We start from the raw sequence: 21431 nt of genomic DNA on the forward strand, positions 1-21431 counted from the left end.
GGTAGTAGGATTTATGAGAGGCTGTACAATGTGCAAATTACTGTCTGTCATGGCAGGCACACCTAAATGCAGCAGACATGCAGGGTTTCTTTCTGCCCACAAGACATTGAAAGATGTCCAAGTCATGTTTTGAAGCAAAAGCGCTCAACAAGTCTTTTACGTCTGACAGCAGGTATCATTTAAATCTGTCCTTTAGTCTTCAGAGTACATGTGACAGCACACAACTGCACTGCATCACTGACGTAATCAGGCGGTGACAGTTTGCTCATGACTTCCAGTAAGATTACAATAAAAATTGCAGGGAAAGATTACTGGACATGAGAAGTTATTTTTTCTTTAAATTGATAATTACCAGGCCCACATAGAAATTGTGCAAATTCAAATGGCCACACATTTTACACATGGAAGCTTGTTTCCCCCATGGGGTAAAAAATAAAAAAGGCAATTGCAACTTTATCTCCATATTATTATTATTATTATTATTATTATTATTTTTTTTTTTTTCTTTCTTGCAATTCTGAGTTTATATTTCACTGTTCTGTAAACTCGGAATTGCGAAATGTAAACTTGGAACTGCAACAACAACAAAAAAAAAGTCAGAATTCTAAATTTAAATAATTCAGATTTTTTTCAGAATTGTGAGATATAAACTCAGAATTGCAATACAAGATTCCAATATCTTTCTTAATTATATCTTTCAATTCTGAGTTTATATCTCACAATTGTAATCTCAGAATTGGACCTTTTTGTTGCAATTTCGAGAAAAAATAAAATTACCATATATATATTTTGTGGTGGCAACAGGCTTACATGCATTCCTCCTTGCATTTTTTTTTTAAGTACTTTTTGCTAATTTGTTATGCACAGCTACCAATAAGCTTGTAGTCCACTGAACATGTTCTAACATTTGAATCCTCAGAATTCAGTAGATTTTGCCCTTGAAAATGCACAGATTCCATCTCGGCCTGACATTAAGTGTATAAGCATAACACAGAGATAAGAATACAGTCCCAATTAATAATAATAATAATCATTCATACAGCAGGCTGAACATGGTTTTACTGACTGCCTTCCTTGATTTGTTCTTTATCCCCAAAGACAATATCGATTCACCAAGCCATTTGTAAGATTCCCCTGCTAAAGAGCTGGATGACTTTGAGTAACGCTCATGAAGGCCCAATATTTTCATTATCATCATAGCCACACTGCAATATGTTGCATATTGAGGACACAGCAGATGCTTAACTAGAATGAGAAGCTACTGCATCCAAACTACAACCTTAAACCGGCTGCTGATGGAGCAAGTGCAGAAAACGCAGATTTCACGAAGTTTATTAGTTTGCTAATTTGATTTAATTATGCTTACAGTTACCACTAAAAATGTCGTTTAACACATTTTTAGCATGTTTTAATTCATTTTTGCAGAAAATGTCTGCAGATTGCGCCTGGGCCGGTTATAAGGTAATCAGTTCCACAAACTAAACGCATACAAACGCACTCAATATTTCACTCTCTCTCACGCTTTCATCCGGGTTTGTTCTCCTGCTAAATTAAGTTAAAATGTGTATTTAGCATTTGTAGTGATACATGCACCCAGTAGACTGCTGATTTACAATTATTTTTTTCTTAAAAATAAAAAGTAAAAAAAAAGTATTAGAAACACGGCTATACAGAGTCTTTAGCTAATCCAAGGAGCGAGGTTTGGAAGGAGGAGCCCCATGTCCAGATGTGATGCGGTTGGTTAGGCGGTGAGGACCGTCAGCGTTTAGTTGCTACAGCAGGGACCTTTCGCGGGCTGTGCCGTTTCGGTTAGATCCACACCTCTGTTGCGTCCTGTGCTGGCACCTGCAGGCGGAGGCTCATTCTTGGGTAGTTTCTTTGCTAAGGTGAAAAAAAAAGACAACAGATATTTTGTAAATATGAAAAGTGATGTTTCATTATGTTCGTGAGTTAAAGGAATAGTTCCCACAAAAATGGAAATTTGTTGAAAATGTACTCAAGCCATCCAAGATGTAGATGAGTTTTTCTTCACTGTAACCGATTTAGCAGAAATGTAGCATTACATCAACTGCTCATCAATGCAGTGAATGGGTGCCGTCAGTCCAAACAGCTGATAAAAACATTACAATAATCCACACGACAACAGTTCATCAATTAATGTCTGTGTTTGTAAGAAACAAATCCATCATTAACATGTTCTAACTTTAAATCATTCATCCAGTGAAAAAGTCCATCTCCTGTTGTCTCTCACATCAAAATCCACCAACATATGTGACCCTGGACCACAAAACCAGTCATAAGTATCACGGGTATATTATGTAGCAATAGCCAAAAACACATTGTTTGGGTTAAAATTATCGATTTTTCTTTTATGCCAGAAATCATTAGGATGTCAAGTAAAGATCATGTTCCATGAAGATATTTTGTAAATGTCCTACCGTAAATGTATCAATGTATTATCATTAGTAATATGCATTGCTAAGGAATTCATTTGGACAACTTTATAGGCGATTTTCCGAATATTTAGATTTCTTTGCACCCTCAGATTCCAGATTTTCAAATAGCTGTATCTCGGCCAAATATTGTCCTATCCTAACAAACCATACATCAATGGAAAGCTTACGTATTCAGCTTTCAGATGATGTATACGTCTCAATTTAAATAAAATGACCCTTATGACTGGTTTTGTGGTCCAGGGTCACATTTGTTTAGAAATGTTTCACTTATAGACAGTGCTTGATCTGTGTATATTTCTCACCTGATTCAGGCGAAATTATTATTTTTCACTAGGAAAAGCAATATTATGGATAGAGGACTCGTATTTTAGCTAGAAGGAGCGGTCTGTAGTTAAAAACTTCTTAATGGATTTGTTTCTTACAAACACGCAGCTTTCCAGACGCATTCTGATGGCACCCATCTGCAGAGGATCCACTGGTAAGCAAGTGATGTAATGCTAAATTTCCCCATATCTGTTCAGATGAAGAAACAAACTCATCTATATTTTGAATGGTCTGAGGGTGAGAGAATTTTCAGCATTTCTTTTATTTTTTGGTGAACTACTCCTTTAACATGAAATGGCACTCACAACCCATTTTATCTCTAAACTGTGACATATTTTCTTGAGTGAAACCAGATAGTCCAGGTACAAAATTTAGGGTAGGCCCTGCAGGGCTCATGCTTACATGTTTGTACCTCTAACTTAAAACCAACAGAATTCTGTCTATGTTTAAAAGGATATTAATAAAATTCATAATATGACAATATTAATTACGTTTCCACATAATACTAACCATTTTCAACATTGACAATAATCAGAAATGTTTCTTGAGCAGCATATCAACTTATTAGAATGATTTCTGAAGGATCATGTGGCACTGAAGACTGGAGTAATGATGCTGAAAATTCAGCTTTGAATCACAGGAATAAATTACATATTAAAATAGAAAAAAGTTATTTTAAATTGCAATAATATATTACAATATTACTGGTTTTACTGTCTTTTTGTTAAGCATAAAAGACTTTTAACACTAAAAAAATCATACTGATCCTAAACTTTTGAATGGCAGTGTCTAACTATTTACCAAAAAAGTAGCGAGTAAAACTGGGTGACAACTTACCAATGGCCATAAAAATCTCATTCACATTCATTGAAGACTTTGCCGACGTTTCCATAAAGAGCAAACTGTTGTCATCTGCATATGACTGTGCATCCTGTGTACAAAAAAAAAAAGTCAGGGTTTCAGACACTAAACAGACAGCTCTAAGCGACTGAAAGTCTGCACGGCATGTTTGTTTGTTTATATACAGTTCCACATCTCATTTGTAAAGCCAACAGAAAGCGTCTGCTCCTCTGTGGCTGTTCAAACATCGCAAACCTGACAGTCCAGCGCTCTCTTGTTGGCAAGGTCTGCCTTGTTTCCAGCCAAAGCTATTACAATATTTGGACTGGCTTGCCTCTGAAGCTCTTTCACCCAGTTTTTCGCACGTGCAAATGATTCCTGAAAGAAAAGAAAAAACATGCATTTCTGTAAAGCATTTTCTGTACCTCTCTCGTTTGTGCTTAAAGGGGACATATCATTTTTTTTTATAGTTAATTATTCTCTCACGGCCCAAAGAGGTTTTTTAAAAAAAAAAACCTTTTTTCACCCTCTCGCTGACTTAAATTAAATGGGATTTTTTTTTTTTTGTATTCATAAACACATTTTTTTGCATGTGAAATGAGTAACAACACTTTGCCACATTCACACTCAGGTTGCAGGTTTGCTGAAAGGATTTTAGACAAGTCATTTTGCACCTTAGTTTTAATAATTGCTCTTTTTGGACTTGGGAGGAAGTTTTGGGTTCAATCTCAAAACTGAATTGAACTGAAATGAATCGAACTGACTCAAGCTAAATAACGACACTGTTGTCTTCTGTAGAGCTGTTTCTGTAGATCTTTACACAGTTATTGAACTGAATCCGAACCAACACATAACTGACCGATGACACTATCAGAATTAGAATTTTTTTGTATCATGGTTGCATCATGTTATTTTCCCATTTATTACTGTGAAGCTGCTTTGAAACAATCTGTATTGTATAAAGTGCCTTATGAATAAATGTAACTTGACACAAAAAATCGGATGCATCATTTAAGCAGCAGAGTAAACCGAGCATGTTAGGACTCACTTCATTTGTAATGTCATACACCACTATGGCCGCCTGCGCTCCTCTGTAATACATTGGGGCCAGACTGTGGTAACGCTCCTGGCCAGCTGTATCCCAGATCTCAAACTTCACTGTTGTGTCATCCAAACATAATGTCTGAGTCAAGAAGGCAGCTAGTGGAATGAGGACAGAGACTGGTCAGATCTTGCCATCAGTATCTGGTAATTGCTTGTAATTAGGGCTGGGCAGTATGACTGCATATACCAATGGTAGAAATGTGTTAGCCAACTGACAGACGACAGACATTGTTTATGAACTGCCACTGTGTTAAGCCTTAAATATCCTTTGTGCTTTGACACAAACCCAGTGACATCAGTCTTGTGTCCTTAAACACCACAAACAAAAACCAAAGCCATGATGGGAATGGAATACTAGACTATTACATCCTGAATAATACTATATATTGTAGATGGTCATTTCTGGCAAATGACAAAAGTTAAATCATACTTGAATCATAATTAAATGATAAATCATAATTATGAGATAAAAAGACAATGACATAAAACGTAATTATGACATAAGTCATAATTATGAAATAAAAAAATGAAATTGACATAAAATGTCAAAATAATGAGTCATAATTATGAGTCAACTGACAAGTTGAAATTGAGAAAAGAAAAATTCATAATTACAAGTCATTCATGGCAAAAATTCAACTTTTCATTTGATCTCATTTTGAAATTAATGTTATAAATGTGACTTATCTAATATTTATGATTCATCAGTGCATGTTTTTTTTCTTATGTGGTAGAAATGGGCTTCCATAGTATATATTGTTTACTGTAGGGATGCTCATTTCAGTTATTTTTCTTAAACGACAACCAACGCTCGTTAACCGATTATTAACCGTTAACCGACAAGATTATTTTAAATTAGAATTGAATTAAAGTAGAAAGGATAAGTGTCTGTGAGTGTGAACCGTTAAAAATACTAACATTTGTTTCCCGGGGATGAATTTTACATGCGCAAAAAGCAGCAAACAACAGAACATGAGGATTCACTTGGTCATATTGGCTAATCATGATTATTTAATATACACAACCTAATTTATTTTTTCCAGCAAAATAAATAGTTATATCATGATATGTCATTGCTATAGCATAAGATTTTGGTCATACTGCCCATCCATAAATTAAATTACGGCAAAGATAACTAGTTATATTTGGTGTTATAGCATTACCGTATAACAGTAACATACTGCCTATCTGTATATCAAATTAAATAAACGGTATTGATAAAGCATGACTTGTCAAAACAAACTGCTGCAGGCTTTGATTGGCTAATATTGTGTTTACTGTACAAATCAGTAGGTAACTTCAATTTCAAAGTGATAGTCAAATAAAATCAATAAAATATATATATATTTTTTCCAGCAAAAAAAAATAGTTATGTTAGTTATATTATACTAGTGATATACCATTACCATAACACACAATTTTGGTCAAACTGCCCATGCATAAGTGCATCAGCATCACATCAGATTTGAGTTATTATATGCAGGGAATATAATGTATGTCTTACCTCCTATTGTGCTTTCCTGAAACTCGTGAAACTGTCCTTTTACAAAGCGAAGGACTAGACTTGACTTCCCCACAGCGGACTCTCCCAGGAGCACTAGTTTGAATTGACAGATTTTGTTGCCGGTGTTCGGCCCGTTAGGTCTCGCTGCTCCACCTCTTCCTGCCATGACCTTAAGCCCCAATCCCCTGTACTGAAGTCAAGAGGTGCTTCTCAAACGGTCACTCCCAGATCTGCAGGAACAAACATTAATAATCAAGTATCACTCCTCAGTTAACAACACTATTACGTAATGCAATATATCAGGGGTGTCTTGGTTAGCCAAATACAACATGAGGATAACAAGAGATGCAGAATATACAGTGGTGGACAATTATTAACAATATGCCATTTTCCATATTCTGTAATAAACATAATCCTACAAGTTGAGACCCAGATCTTCAGATCATATATTGTAATGTATGAGACTGTAACACTGATATAGAAAGAACATCTATTGTGTAGTTTGTCATGCCATCAATTACATCCATACCAATGCGGTCACATGACTAAATCATAGACAACAGACATTGTTTATGAACTGCCACTGTGTTAAGCCTTAAATATCCTTTGTGCTTTGACCCAAAAACCCAGTGTCATCAGTCTTGTGTCCTTAAACACCACAAACAAAAACCAAAGCCATGATGGGAATGGAATACTAGACTATTACATCCTGAATAATACTATATATTGTAGATGGTCATTTCTGGCAAATGACAAAAGTTAAATCATACTTGAATCATAATTAAATGATAAATCATAATTATGAGATAAAAAGACAATGACATAAAACGTAATTATGACATAAAGTCATAATTATGAAATAAAAAAATGAAATTGACATAAAATGTCAAAATAATGAGTCATAACTATGAGTCAACTGACAAGTTGAAATTGAGAAAAGAAAAATTCATAATTACAAGTCATTCATGGCAAAAATTCAACTTTTCATTTGATCTCATTTTGAAATGAATGTTATAAATGTGACTTATCTAATATTTATGATTCATCAGTGCATGTTTTTTTTCTTATGTGGTAGAAATGGGCTTCCATAGTATATATTGTTTACTGTAGGGATGCTCATTTCAGTTATTTTTCTTAAACGACAACCAACGCTCGTTAACCGATTATTAACCGTTAACCGACAAGATTATTTTAAATTAGAATTGAATTAAAGTAGAAAGGATAAGTGTCTGTGAGTGTGAACCGTTAAAAATACTAACATTTGTTTCCCGGGGATGAATTTTACATGCGCAAAAAGCAGCAAACAACTGAACATGAGGATTCACTTGGTCATCTGCACCTGCAGTGCTTCTGCAAGCGGAGAAAAACATCATAAAGCTAGGCTATATATATATATTGCAATATATCAGGGGTGTCTTGGTTAGCCAAATACAACATGAGGATAACAAGAGATGCAGAATATACAGTGGTGGACAATTATTAACAATATGCCATTTTCCATATTCTGTAATAAACATAATCCTACAAGTTGAGACCCAGATCTTCAGATCATATATTGTAATGTATGAGACTGTAACACTGATATAGAAAGAACATCTATTGTGTAGTTTGTCATGCCATCAATTACATCCATACCAATGCGGTCACATGACTAAATCACAGACGACAGACATTGTTTATGAACTGCCACTGTGTTAAGCCTTAAATATCCTTTGTGCTTTGACACAAACCCAGTGACATCAGTCTTGTGTCCTTAAACACCACAAACAAAAACCAAAGCCATGATGGGAATGGAATACTAGACTATTACATCCTGAATAATACTATATATTGTAGATGGTCATTTCTGGCAAATGACAAAAGTTAAATCATACTTGAATCATAATTAAATGATAAATCATAATTATGAGATAAAAAGACAATGACATAAAACGTAATTATGACATAAGTCATAATTATGAAATAAAAAAATGAAATTGACATAAAATGTCAAAATAATGAGTCATAATTATGAGTCAACTGACAAGTTGAAATTGAGAAAAGAAAAATTCATAATTACAAGTCATTCATGGCAAAAATTCAACTTTTCATTTGATCTCATTTTGAAATTAATGTTATAAATGTGACTTATCTAATATTTATGATTCATCAGTGCATGTTTTTTTTCTTATGTGGTAGAAATGGGCTTCCATAGTATATATTGTTTACTGTAGGGATGCTCATTTCAGTTATTTTTCTTAAACGACAACCAACGCTCGTTAACCGATTATTAACCGTTAACCGACAAGATTATTTTAAATTAGAATTGAATTAAAGTAGAAAGGATAAGTGTCTGTGAGTGTGAACCGTTAAAAATACTAACATTTGTTTCCCGGGGATGAAGTCCTTAAACACCACAAACAAAAACCAAAGCCATGATGGGAATGGAATACTAGACTATTACATCCTGAATAATACTATATATTGTAGATGGTCATTTCTGGCAAATGACAAAAGTTAAATCATACTTGAATCATAATTAAATGATAAGTCATAATTATGAAATAAAAAAATGAAATTGACATAAAATGTCAAAATAATGAGTCATAATTATGAGTCAACTGACAAGTTGAAATTGAGAAAAGAAAAATTCATAATTACAAGTCATTCATGGCAAAAATTCAACTTTTCATTTGATCTCATTTTGAAATTAATGTTATAAATGTGACTTATCTAATATTTATGATTCATCAGTGCATGTTTTTTTTCTTATGTGGTAGAAATGGGCTTCCATAGTATATATTGTTTACTGTAGGGATGCTCATTTCAGTTATTTTTCTTAAACGACAACCAACGCTCGTTAACCGATTATTAACCGTTAACCGACAAGATTATTTTAAATTAGAATTGAATTAAAGTAGAAAGGATAAGTGTCTGTGAGTGTGAACCGTTAAAAATACTAACATTTGTTTCCCGGGGATGAATTTTACATGCGCAAAAAGCAGCAAACAACAGAAAACGTAATTATGACATAAAGTCATAATTATGAAATAAAAAAATGAAATTGACATAAAATGTCAAAATAATGAGTCATAACTATGAGTCAACTGACAAGTTGAAATTGAGAAAAGAAAAATTCATAATTACAAGTCATTCATGGCAAAAATTCAACTTTTCATTTGATCTCATTTTGAAATGAATGTTATAAATGTGACTTATCTAATATTTATGATTCATCAGTGCATGTTTTTTTTCTTATGTGGTAGAAATGGGCTTCCATAGTATATATTGTTTACTGTAGGGATGCTCATTTCAGTTATTTTTCTTAAACGACAACCAACGCTCGTTAACCGATTATTAACCGTTAACCGACAAGATTATTTTAAATTAGAATTGAATTAAAGTAGAAAGGATAAGTGTCTGTGAGTGTGAACCGTTAAAAATACTAACATTTGTTTCCCGGGGATGAATTTTACATGCGCAAAAAGCAGCAAACAACAGAACATGAGGATTCACTTGGTCATATATCACATCACGCACCTGCAGTGCTTCTGCAAGCGGAGAAAAACATCATAAAGCTAGGCTATATATATATATTTTACATGCGCAAAAAGCAGCAAACAACTGAACATGAGGATTCACTTGGTCATCTGCACCTGCAGTGCTTCTGCAAGCGGAGAAAAACATCATAAAGCTAGGCTATATATATATATATTAATATAATAATAATAATAATAAATAGGCCTATACGAGAAATATATTTTTATTTAAATAATACATTAAGAAAACGAAAGAGAAACTGTGCAACAAGTAGCCTAGTATGCAGAGTTTCGGTTCATTTTTGTGCTGCGTAAAAGGAAACCAGACGGTAGAAAGCGGCATCCTATTTTTCTTTAGGATTATTTTACAAAAGCACAAATTTGTTTTTATTGTGAATGTACACAAATAAAAGCAAACCTTTTCAAATTCTGATTATATTTATGACTAAAAGGAGTAGTTGCTTTCACTGTTAGAAGGGGAAAAAATTCAAGTGATTGCGCCGGCGCCGCATGCGCGCACACAGTTAAGCATTGCTACCTTGACGATGCAGCCTGCTCATTATCATAATAAAATACAGTCAGTCAAACATATGGAAAAAAACACACTGCTCATTTCAAATATGTAGTAAAGTCTGTGCCGTTAAGCGTTATCACCGCACCGCCGTGATGTTATGCAAAACATTTTGTTTTACGTGGATATTGGAACGCCAGTGAAGTAGGCTACATGGTTTCAGTTTCGTTTTAGCCTAAATAAATTCGTTTTGGCTTGTCGTTTACATAGCTATAGCTTCTTATATTTTTAATTCTTGTTCTTTTCTAAATACTGTTAATTGAAAGGATTTGTTGTGTAGTGAGGGGAATTAAAATAGCCTAGCTATGTTTACACTGTTTATTATAATGTTTGTAAATATTCCACGTCGGCCTTAGGCCTATTTCTGAATGAAATTATAAAATGCGACTTATACTCGACTTGCGTTTTTTTCTTCTTTTAAAAAACTTTTTTTTTTATATATACGCATATCGTATTTTAACCATGCAGCAAATCTTTTTTAAATATTTTGATAAATTACTGAAAAAAATTCATAAATTACTTTTTCAACCGTTTAACTGATTGTATTAATCGGTCAAAAATTATTACGGTCGGTTAACGGTTAACCGGTTAAAATGAACATCCCTAGTTTACTGCCAACTGTTTTTAGCAGTAATGTAACGAAACAATAAGAAAAAGTCCATAATATCCACAGAGCAAAAAAAGTTAAGAATATTTTAGTACGCAAAAATAGTTCAGAGCAAGAACATTTCCATCATCGATATCCCAGTGTTTTCTTTTACTTTCTAATTCCTTAATTTGATTTTTAAACCAGGCTACACAATGAAGTAATGTGGACATACACGTTTTTAATTTTTTGGCGCATACATTTCAGGTGTTTTCTGTAGTACTGTAAAGTACAAAAACATATAGTAGGTCATTCAGAAGAAAACTTCCATGATGTGCACATAGTACGTTTACTGCAAGAAATTAGTGTGGTAATATGCTATTCAAACACAGCCCAAGTCCCTTTGCCTCTCTGGTTTACCAAGTCTAGGCTATACATACTTTACATATAACCCTGTTATATCTTATGCGATACAGAAATTATGAGACACAGTAGTGCTGGGCGGTATACCGGTTCATACCGAATACCGGTTTTTATTTTTATGATGATATGAATTTTGAAAATACCGCAATACCGGTGTATGGCACTTAAATAACGTTCGGAACGCGACACTGTTTGAAAGGGGTGTTGCACTGTGGTGAAGGAACAGCTGTATGTGTTACTAAGCCTGAAAGTTCAGAAACTGAAGCTGTAGAACTAATAGAACGTGATGACACAGAAGAACTCATCCACAATATCCACACTGACCTCCACAAATAGTGAAAAATACCGTGATATACATTTTTAGTCATACCGCCCAGCACTAAGACAGAGTGACAGTGCAAAACACAGGTCTGTTATTGACACAAATGATCAGAGCTTGTGATTGCTTCTAAACACTTTTAACTTAAAAGGCGATCATAAATAGCAATGTATTTACATTTCACATCAGAATTAATAGTATATGCTCAAATTAAATAAACATTATTGATAAAACATGACTTATAGCATAATCTGGCTCTTCAAAACAAACCGCAGCACGCTTTGATCGGCTAATATTGTGTTTACTGTACAATTTAGTACGCAACTTCAATTTCAGAGTGATTACAAAATAAAATCACTGAATTATTTAATAGGAAAACGTATTTGATGTCACGATATGAAGCTGCCTGTTAGCTTGTGCTGCTAACTGTGCTAACGATAGTGCGTGTTTCTTTGTCTTTCTAAGACACGCATGTAAACATACAGTCGTGTTCTAATGGTGTTCTCAGCGGTACTTTAACGGGTCTGTCTTGCTAACTGTGCTAACGATAGTGCGTGTTTCTTTGTCTTTCTAAGACACGCATGTAAACATACAGTCGACTCCATGACAGTCGTGTTCTAATGGTGTTCTCAGCGGTACTTTAACGGGTCTGTCAGTCTCTCAGATGCTCCGGTTCAAATGGCTCCCGAAAGCTAAGGGTGCTAATGCTAAGAGAAAAACAGGCCGCGCGCACACTGAGCGTGACACCTCATAAATAAACTGTTAAAACGCAAGAAATCATAAATAACTGAACAACAGTATGGCTTATTTCCAAAACAAAGTAAAAGACATTAAAATGAACCTAACAGTACAAATCTTTAAAGCCCAGCGACTCATACCTTCCTCTCGGTTCCTCCCAACTTCCCCTTTTGCGTCAAACCTGATGATGACGGATCGGATGACTGGTTGTGACGTCAGACGCATCGGAGCGAAATCGGCCAATCAGAACAACGCTCATCACAAATATTTTTTTCATAACACGGATGATTTTAATTTTGTTGAATTGAGATATTATTATTATTATTGAATTGTTAAAATTGAGTTATTATTATTATATTTTTTGATTTAATGTAACTTTTGCAATCCACTTAAGTCATTACAGTTATGCATTTGAATCATATTTACATTTAGTCATTTAGCAGACGCTTTCATCCAAAGCGACTTACAAATGAGGACAATGGAAGCAATCAAAATCAACAAAAGAGCAATGATATACAAGTGCTATAACAAGTCTCTGTTAGCCTAACACAGTAAACGTAGCAAGTTTTTTTTTTAAATAATATATAAATAAATAAAAAGAAAACCGATAGAATAGAAAAAGATTAGAAAGCAAGTGTTAGTTAATTTTTTTTTTAGTACTTAAAGCCTTTTAAAAACAATTGAAATACCTTTTTTCTTCAAAACAAGATTTTTTTCACGAGTCTTTTTCCAATTAAAAGCACACTGACAACTTTGATATAGGCTACTTTTAGAATAGAAAATAAGCACGTTTAATTTAGAAATCGATTTTTTTTATTATCAACTTGACGCCTCGACGTTTCCTCAGCGCGTTGTCAAGGTAACGGAAGGTAAACAAGCACTGCTACTTGTTTGTAACGTATACATCATGTCTATGGTTGGTAAGGCTTTGTAATTAGGCTCGCTGTTGTAAAGTTGGTTTTTGTTTAGATGGTTAATTTGTTTTAAATAATTCTGCATTAAAAGTGTGAGCGTGTAGGCATGAGTCTCATAGAGCGGAATTCATCCACCTGGAGACGCAGAGACACGTTTCCAGACATCCGCGCGGTATGATTAATTATTCTTCTTTTACATGGATTTCTCGACTATAATTATGCAACAGATATTACTAAGTTTTAATGTATAATAATTTCCACTGAAAGGCAGGAAAGCTCATTCCAGTTGGTGACAGAACTAACACTTGTCTGCAGGAAATTACTCCAGGGGTGGGTCATTTACTAGAAACTATTTTCTTTTACTAACTGGATGTATTTATATATTTTTGCCTTTTATTTTATTTCATATTTTAATTTTTTTAAACGGTAAATTGTTGTACCAAACAATTTTTTGTGTGTATAATAAATATATATATATATATATATATATATATAACCTTACCAAAAACCAAACCAAACAGTTGACCGGCATTTTATAACATTTTATTAATTTTTTATTTTTATTTTTATAGACTTTAACTCCACCTGTGGTGAGGAAGTTTGTCAATTCTGCTCGGCCGCCAGTTGGGACAGTCCGGGTCTTCCATGGAAAAGCAAACGATCCTGATATTGGCAGCACACTAGTCCACGGCGTGAACACTAAATCTTCCATTAATGTAAGACAGTCATAATGTCAAAATTATTTTAGTGGTTATTCTCATTGCTTGATGTTTAAACTGTTTTAACTTGCTATGTGAAACAAGACCAGTCATAATTTCAGTTCGTATTTCACCCAAAATCAAAAGAAAAAATAGTTTTGTGCTTTTTTTTTAGACTTGAAAACAATTTATTCATGAGCTTTTTTTTTTTCAAATTAAAAGCACATTGGCAACTTTAGTAATAGATTATACTTTAGTAATTGCAAATGTAATAGATAAAAAAAACCCCGTGTTGTTTGTTCACTGCATGCATGCATTTTCAGGCTGGATTCGTGATCAATCCTGCACCAAAAACACGCTTCCAAGAGAGGCTCCGTCAGCTTCAAGAAACCAATTATGCCACCAATCGGAAAGCTCCTCTTGGGAGGTCACAGGTTCAAGGCCCTGGTTTACCAAGCTGGCTTGATCCTGAGAAAACCACTTTTGGTGTCACAGCGCTCCAGTGTATGAGTAATAGCCAAACCTCACTAGCATAGTCATGAATTGACTCAATAATCAAAAGAAACAGCGAATCTGTGAATTCTTTTAAATGCAGTATCTAACGGTGGTGAGATCATCAATCCACCCAAAACCGCACATCAGGTGAAGAAGGAAGCGGACGAGGGACATCAGCTCTACATTCGCTCACACGGATCCTACTTTGTAGGTCAGTTAAAATGAAGCTCATTCAGGGGTCAAAGTCTTTGGTTAAACTGTTCATAACTTTTTCAATTTTCTTTGTTTTGAAACTACAGTCTTTTTCTCTTGTGCTCATTTTGGCATCATTTCAGAAAATGCAGATAGACCGCTTTTGACTGCATTTGTCTCTTTGCTGTTGCAGGAGAGCGTGTGGACAGGAAGTACAATTGCAGTCACTATGGGAGAGACAGTAGGTTTGGTGTCACTACGCCTCATTACAATGATGGGAGAACCATCTCCAGATCTCTGCAGTGGCCCTCTGACTCGCTAATGTAAACTAATACAGACACATGCACCTTAACTTACTGTACATTTTGCTTATAGCTGAAGATCTGAACATACCGTAATTTATTAGCATTGATTAAGGTGATTTCAAATAATTTCTGTTTTCAGATAAAAACTTAAATGTTAATACTGTTAAATGTAAACTTTATTTTTTTTTATTTAAATTGTATAATTGTATATTATAGTGTGTGTGTGTGTATATATATAAATATATATACACACACGCACACACGATCATTCAGAAATCATTCTACTATGCTGATTTGGTGTTCAAGAAACATTATTATTATTATTATTATTATTATTATTATCAATGCTGAAAAAGGTTTTTCTGCTTATTATTTTGTGAAAACCATGATACACTGCTATTTAAAATGATTTCATTTTTTTTTATTCAGCAAGGATGCATTAAATTGATCAAAAGTGACAGTAAATACATTTTATAATGTAAAAAAAATTCAAATAAATGCTGACTTTCTAATCATCAAAGAATCCTGAAAGATTTTTTTTTACAAAGATATTAAGCAGGAAACAATGTCTTCAACATTGATAATAATAAGAACCATTATTAATAATTTAGCACCAATAATTGCTGAACAGCAAAAAAAGTCATATTAGAATGATTTCTGAAGGATCATGTGACGCTGAAGACTGGAGTAACGATGCTGAAAATTCAGCTTTTCATCACAAGGATAAATTACATTTTATAATATATTTAAATAGAAAACAGTTATTTAAAATTTAGTAATATTATTTTGTATTTTTGATCAAATAATGCAGCCTTGGTGAGCAGAAGAGACTTTCAAAAGCATTAAAAAAATATATCTATATATACAGTCATGGCCAAAAGTTTTGGCAGTGACATAAATTTTGTGTTTTGCAAAGTTTGCTGCTTAAGCTGTTGTGGTGTTCATTCACATTGTTTCTAGATTATTGTGTAGAGTAGTCAGATGCATTTTAAATAATTGCTAAAAGTTTCATTGGCCAAAAAAAGTAACTTTTCACAAAAAAACAAATTTCACAGTTTTTTTGATCCTGACACAATTTAACCAGCTAACATTAAATGACTAATCATATCAGCAGCACATGTGAAAGTGTGAATGAGTACTAGTCAGGTGAAATCACTATCATACTAAATAGATTGTAAGAGCAGACTGATGGAGGGAAGAAGCGCTTCCAATCATTGTGTTCTTGTTAGCAATGGTTACCTCCAAAGAAACACGTGCAGCCATCATCGCTTTGCATCAAAATGGACTCACATGCAAGAAAATTGCTACAAAGTATATTGCACCTGAAAGAACCATTTACCGGATCATCAAGAACTTCAAGGAGAGAGGTTCGCCTGCAGTGAAGAAGTCTTCAGGACGTCCCAGAGTGTCCAGCAAGCGCCAAGACCGTCTCCTCCTGAGGAGTCAGCTACGGAATCGTGTCACCAGCAGTGCAGAGCTTGCTCAGGAATGGCAGCAGGTTGGTGTGAGAGCATCTGCACGCACAGTGAGGCCAAAACATTTGGACAACGGCCTGGTGTCAAGAAGGGGAGCAAAGAAGCCACGTCTCTCCAAGAAAAACGTCAAGGACAGACTGAAATTCTGCACGAAGCACAAGGATTGGACAGCAGAAGACTGGCGCAAAGTAATTTTCTCTGATGAAGCTCCCTTCTGTTTGGGACATCTGGAAAATCGATTGTTCGGAGAAAAAAAGGTGAACGCTACCATGAGTCCTGTGTTGTGCTAACAGTGAAGCATCCTTCCATGTGTGGAAGACCATGTGTGGGCTTGCTTTTCAACCAAGGGAGTGGGCTCTCTCATAATTCTGCCCAAAAACACTGCCATGAATAAAGAATGGTGTCAAAACGTCCTGCAAGAGCGACTTCTTTCAGCGATCCATGAGCAATTTGGTGATGATCCGTGCATTTTTCAGTATGATGGAGCACCATGTCACAAAGCAAGAGTGATAAAGAAGTGGCTCGAAGATCATTACATTGAAATTTTGGGTCCGTGTCCAGGCAACACCCCGGATCTCAATACCATAGAGAACCTCTGGTCAGTCCTCAAAAGGCGAGTGGACAAGCAGAAGCCCACAGATTGTGATCATCTCCGAGAACTAATAAGGCAAGAATGGATCACCATCAGTCAGGATTTGGCCCAGAAGCTGATATCCAGCATGACAGAGTAAATTGCAGAGCTTATGAAGAACAAGGGTAAACACTGTAAATATTGACCCATTATATATTTTTTGCCAATAAAAGCCTTTAAAACTTAAATAATCTACAACTACTGAAGCAGCAAACTTTGCAAAACACAAAATTTATATCACTGCCAAAACTTTTGGCCATGACTGTACACACACACACATAGCACCATCTGTAGGGGAGTATTGGGTCATCTGCCCCACTCTCAATCCCAGCACAAGGGTTGAGAAAATCAGAGGTGAACTGCGTTTATAGCTAAATTAATGCATTTTGGGATAAAATCATGCCTCCGGAAAGGTAACCGCATTGTCATTTGTACTATTTTGACAGCTATTATGAATGTCTGTAATTTTCGATATTCAGTTTATAATGACAATCCATATTTCGTTTCAAATGTTCTAAATAAGCCTCTAATGACAACTAATATGGCAATGTGAATGACAACATTATCAGAAATGAACAATTAATTAATCTTCATGTCTTAAGGCACAACAGCGCAAAATTAGTTTCGAAACGCTGCGACGACTTCAGAGAGAAGACTCAGCCACAAACAGGCAAATTTCATGATCCGTAAGTCATGGTTAAGAGCATTTTTGTTAAATACTAATGACATTTTCACAGCTTCTGCCACTGTGTAAATCATCTTTTCTGTCTGTGCATTAATTTATAGAATTGCAGAGACATTAAACGTTCCCAGTGATCACACATTTGGAGTCTTGATGAAACCTGACAGCTTTGGTAATGTAAATCGTCTGTCACGTTCTGAGTTTGATATGTCAGAAATAAATTGGCAGCCAGCATTGTAGAGAATTTATGGTTTATTCTTGCTTGGCGGGAAAAACATTGTTGGGAAATTTCAACTTGGACATTCCTATAATCAGTCTTAAACAAAACTCAAAAACATTCATTGTATTTTAAGTAAAGAAAATGAAGCCTATTTTCATTACAGTTAAGCATATTTTGTTGGGCTGTGTTCTTGACTGGTTTTAAGAAATTCATCTATTTGTAGTTCTTCTTGTTTCTCCTCAGGTGTAGGTGACCTGCTGCATCAAACTCCACCTGGCGAGTACCTGAAAGGCAAAGACAGACAGCGAGCCCTGGTCAGTGCTGTTCGCCAGCACCTCAAGAAGTCCAACTACCAGAACTTCAGCTCATTACTAGAAGCATTCAGATACTACGACAAGGTCAGAAGCTGTTCTCATTGCTTGAGTTGTATTGATATAGTCAGCAAGGGAGACCTCACCAGTAAACCATTCAACACATCATAGTTACCCATTCATTTCTAAAGGAAAGTATGATGAAAATTATCAATAAAGCAAAAAAATCCAGAATTTCATTTTGCAAGCTAGTTTTGTCGATTTACCAGTTTTGATGGTCTGTGTTGTGCTTTTCCAGCAAGTAAAAGGCCTTTTAGTATAATTCTAAAAATGTTTACCTTCATGTTTTTTGCGTATTTTTGCTGTGAAATCTATAATGAGTATTATAAAGTAAACATAAGAATAGCTTTCATGTTGTTAGTAATATTTCAGGATGAACGTAAGCAACTTAGGTTTACTTGATTATCAAGACATCATGTTTGAATGCGAGTATCAAATATGATCATCAGGCTTTTGAGGAACATTAATTCATTTCTCAGTCATCATTGTATTGCATTGCATGCATTATATGTTTTGAAACTACAGAGCTTTATCATAAAACTAAGCATTTAAGTATCATCTTACTAAGACATGCAGTATTATTGAGAGATATATAATGACAACTGATATTTATATCATTTTATGTAAGTAGTCTGCTGTACTGTTGTAAAGATCTCATTGATTTACATTACAAGCTATAAGAATTTCACCATGGTTAGCCATTGGTTTATAAAGAAAAGCATGCTGAAAAGTTAATAAAGCAAAAAATCTAAAATAGATTTTTCGTTTTTCTGATTACCTGTTGCAATTGTCTGTCCCGTGTTGCAGAAGGGTCAAGGGAAAATCAGTAGGGAGGATCTGAAGGAAGCTTGCCACCAGTTTAATATGATCATCAGTGACCCGGTGCTTGATGACCTCATGGATTACTGTGATGTTGATAACAACGGACTGATCGACTTCAAGGAGTTTTCCAATTTTCTTAATTGGAAAGACAAAATGCCAATCAACAGGGTGGAGCAGAAAATTCTCACAGCAGGTGAATTCAAGTGTACTTGCTCACAGGGTCTCTAAAGTCATGACCGATCTACCAAAACCTCATAAAAATTCAAGCACAAAGTTTTTTGACATTTTATGTTTTTTCAAATACTCTTCTACTTCAAATCAATGTTTTGATTCGTCTCTGAGCTAATTGGTTTGGTTCAAGGTTTAGATGTTAATGTATCTCTTGTGCCTTCTAGAGCGCATGGCTCGGACAGCCCCTGCCAACATGCAACGCACAGACCTCCAAGAATCCAGCGCCGTGAAGCCTTTGATTAGACCTGAAGATCTGGAACGTGTTGAGGTGGGAAGCACCAGGAAGACTCCAAAAACCCTGTCCAGGCCCAGAACAGTGCAGAACAACTTCTTCACCTCGTCTTCTCTCATAAATGCTGTTGTGGGTGGAATTTCCCCTGCCGGTGAGTCTCACACAAAACCTTTGAATCCTCTTAAACTGCCCAAGTATTCAAGCTACACAAAGCTTAAATAACCTCCATGCATTTTTTCAAGGTGTTGATTAACCTTTTAAAGCCTACTGTATCATATTTGAAATTTCTAAAGCCTCTAAATTATCAATATGCTCAAAACTTGATAAACCTGTTGCACACAATCTACTACATGACTTCTGTCATCTAATTGATAGTTTAGAATAAACTTTTGTACAACCGTCCACCTTCAACTCGTGCTTCACGTGTCTTTCTGCTGTGGAATCTTTACTGAAATTTATCAGGTAAACGTCAGAATTACTTTTAATTTTCAGGATGAACATTTTCTGGATTTAAGCAACTTTTTTTTATTGATTATCAATACATCATTTTTTTTCAAATATGATCCATCAGGCTTTTGAGGAACATTTATTTGTTCAACTCTCAGTCATCATTGTATTGCATTGCATTGCATTATATGTTTTGCCCCAACAATAAAAAATACAGAACTTTGATCATAAAACTAAGCATTTAAATATCATCTTACTAAACTAATATTTACTGTATATGCATTTTATGCAAGTAGTCTGCTATATGTTATAAAGATCTCATTGATTTACATAACAGACATCAGAATTGTATCTTACTTTTTGGTAATTCAGTTTTTTTTCTCTATATCTCACTATACCATACAGTTCAATGAACTGTTCCATTAAAAAAAAAAGTTTTTTTTCATGTCAGGATTTACAGGGTTAATATTGCACAACTAGAAGAAGAAAGTTGTGCCGTTTTTCTGATCGATTCCCATTAATAGATGATCACACATACGGAGTACCAACAGTACGGACTGATCTACCTGCTCCATGTATCAAACGCATCAGTGACAGGACAAACTATGGAGATGAAGCAACAGCACATGATCTGCTGCACCCCCCTCTGCATACCCTCTACGGAGTCCATGAAAAAGAGTTTTTTAGTCCTCGCACGAAAGATGAGGTGAGTTTTGGATGACAGTGATGTTGCATTATGATTTAAAGCGGACATAACACACCGTTTTAGTCAATTTCATGTTAAACTTGAGTACTTATAGAGTAGTATTGCATCCTTCATATCTCCGAAGAGTCTTCAGTTTGATCAGATTTATAAAAGACAGATACAGCTCTTCCGGGAGAAGTGACCATATAAAGAATTCTGCTTTTTATGACGTCATACAGGGCCATACTTGTAAAAAAAACACTTTCTGAAACTTATACGAACCCTGAAGAAGTGTATTTGGCACAGAAATACTCCGTCATACGTCCACCTCATTTTTTTTTTTGAGACTTTGGTCATGTTTAGCATGAGAATCCAACTCTTTAACAGTGTAAATGTGTCATGAAATGGCATTAGACATCCCCTTTAAAGGGGTTTTAAGCTGTCCAAACAATTATTACATATGGACTAAAGATATATTGTATATCACTCATAGATCGCACAGATATTCCAAAAAGTGGCTGTCGACGTTGCTGAGGAGACATTTGAGGAGGCGTGGAAGTTGGCGTCCATGAGACATCCTGCTGGTGACGTATGTGTGGAAGGCTTTCGAAATGTTCTCCGTGAACTACGGGCAAATTAAACCTAAAA

The 21431-nt window shown here is 35.0% G+C and overlaps 2 protein-coding genes across 3 annotated transcripts; one reads left to right on the forward strand and one right to left on the reverse strand.

Annotated features, from left to right (window-relative positions):
• Nucleotides 1–787: 787 nt before the first annotated feature.
• Nucleotides 788–12607, reverse strand: rab5ab (RAB5A, member RAS oncogene family, b). Its single transcript, XM_016281491.1, has 6 exons — nt 12524–12607; nt 6229–6458; nt 4669–4820; nt 3876–3998; nt 3618–3711; nt 788–1881 (listed from the first exon to the last, which is right to left on the reverse strand). Exons 2-6 carry the CDS (start codon nt 6392–6394, stop codon nt 1766–1768), a joined length of 651 nt encoding a protein of 216 aa, XP_016136977.1. The 5' UTR covers nt 6395–6458; nt 12524–12607; the 3' UTR covers nt 788–1765.
• A 591-nt stretch (nt 12608–13198) lies between these two features.
• Nucleotides 13199–21431, forward strand: efhb (EF-hand domain family, member B). 2 transcript variants are annotated; one of them, XM_016281490.1, is made up of 14 exons: nt 13199–13252; nt 13389–13469; nt 13565–13627; nt 13870–14013; nt 14319–14499; nt 14591–14701; nt 14876–15005; nt 17696–17779; nt 17880–17947; nt 18239–18393; nt 19174–19381; nt 19584–19802; nt 20623–20804; nt 21277–21431. In XM_016281490.1, exons 2-14 carry the CDS (start codon nt 13404–13406, stop codon nt 21421–21423), a joined length of 1758 nt encoding a protein of 585 aa, XP_016136976.1. In that variant the 5' UTR covers nt 13199–13252; nt 13389–13403; the 3' UTR covers nt 21424–21431. The 2 variants fall into 2 exon arrangements, with proteins under 2 accessions (XP_016136976.1, XP_016136975.1); XM_016281489.1 differs by having other exon boundaries at nt 13233–13252; nt 13353–13469.

This window comes from Sinocyclocheilus grahami, unplaced genomic scaffold (assembly GCF_001515645.1).
Source record: "Sinocyclocheilus grahami isolate Dianchi unplaced genomic scaffold, SAMN03320097.WGS_v1.1 scaffold150.1, whole genome shotgun sequence".
Classification (NCBI taxonomy): Eukaryota; Metazoa; Chordata; class Actinopteri; order Cypriniformes; family Cyprinidae; genus Sinocyclocheilus; species Sinocyclocheilus grahami.

What these genes read in the sequence shown, in the direction of transcription:
- rab5ab (XM_016281491.1), bottom strand. Translation starts at nt 6,394, where the DNA reads ATGGCAGGAAGAGGTGGAGCAGCGAGACCTAACGGGCCGAACACCGGC. An exon ending in TCAGGAAAGCACAATAGGAG is followed by an intron (nt 4,821 to 6,228) that starts GTAAGACATACA and finishes TCATTCCACTAG; the next exon opens with CTGCCTTCTTGACTCAGACA. An exon ending in TGTATGACATTACAAATGAA is followed by an intron (nt 3,999 to 4,668) that starts GTGAGTCCTAAC and finishes CTTTTCTTTCAG; the next exon opens with GAATCATTTGCACGTGCGAA.
- efhb (XM_016281490.1), top strand. Translation starts at nt 13,404, where the DNA reads ATGAGTCTCATAGAGCGGAATTCATCCACCTGGAGACGCAGAGACACG. An exon ending in TGCAGGAAATTACTCCAGGG is followed by an intron (nt 13,628 to 13,869) that starts GTGGGTCATTTA and finishes TTATTTTTATAG; the next exon opens with ACTTTAACTCCACCTGTGGT. An exon ending in CATTCAGATACTACGACAAG is followed by an intron (nt 18,394 to 19,173) that starts GTCAGAAGCTGT and finishes CCCGTGTTGCAG; the next exon opens with AAGGGTCAAGGGAAAATCAG.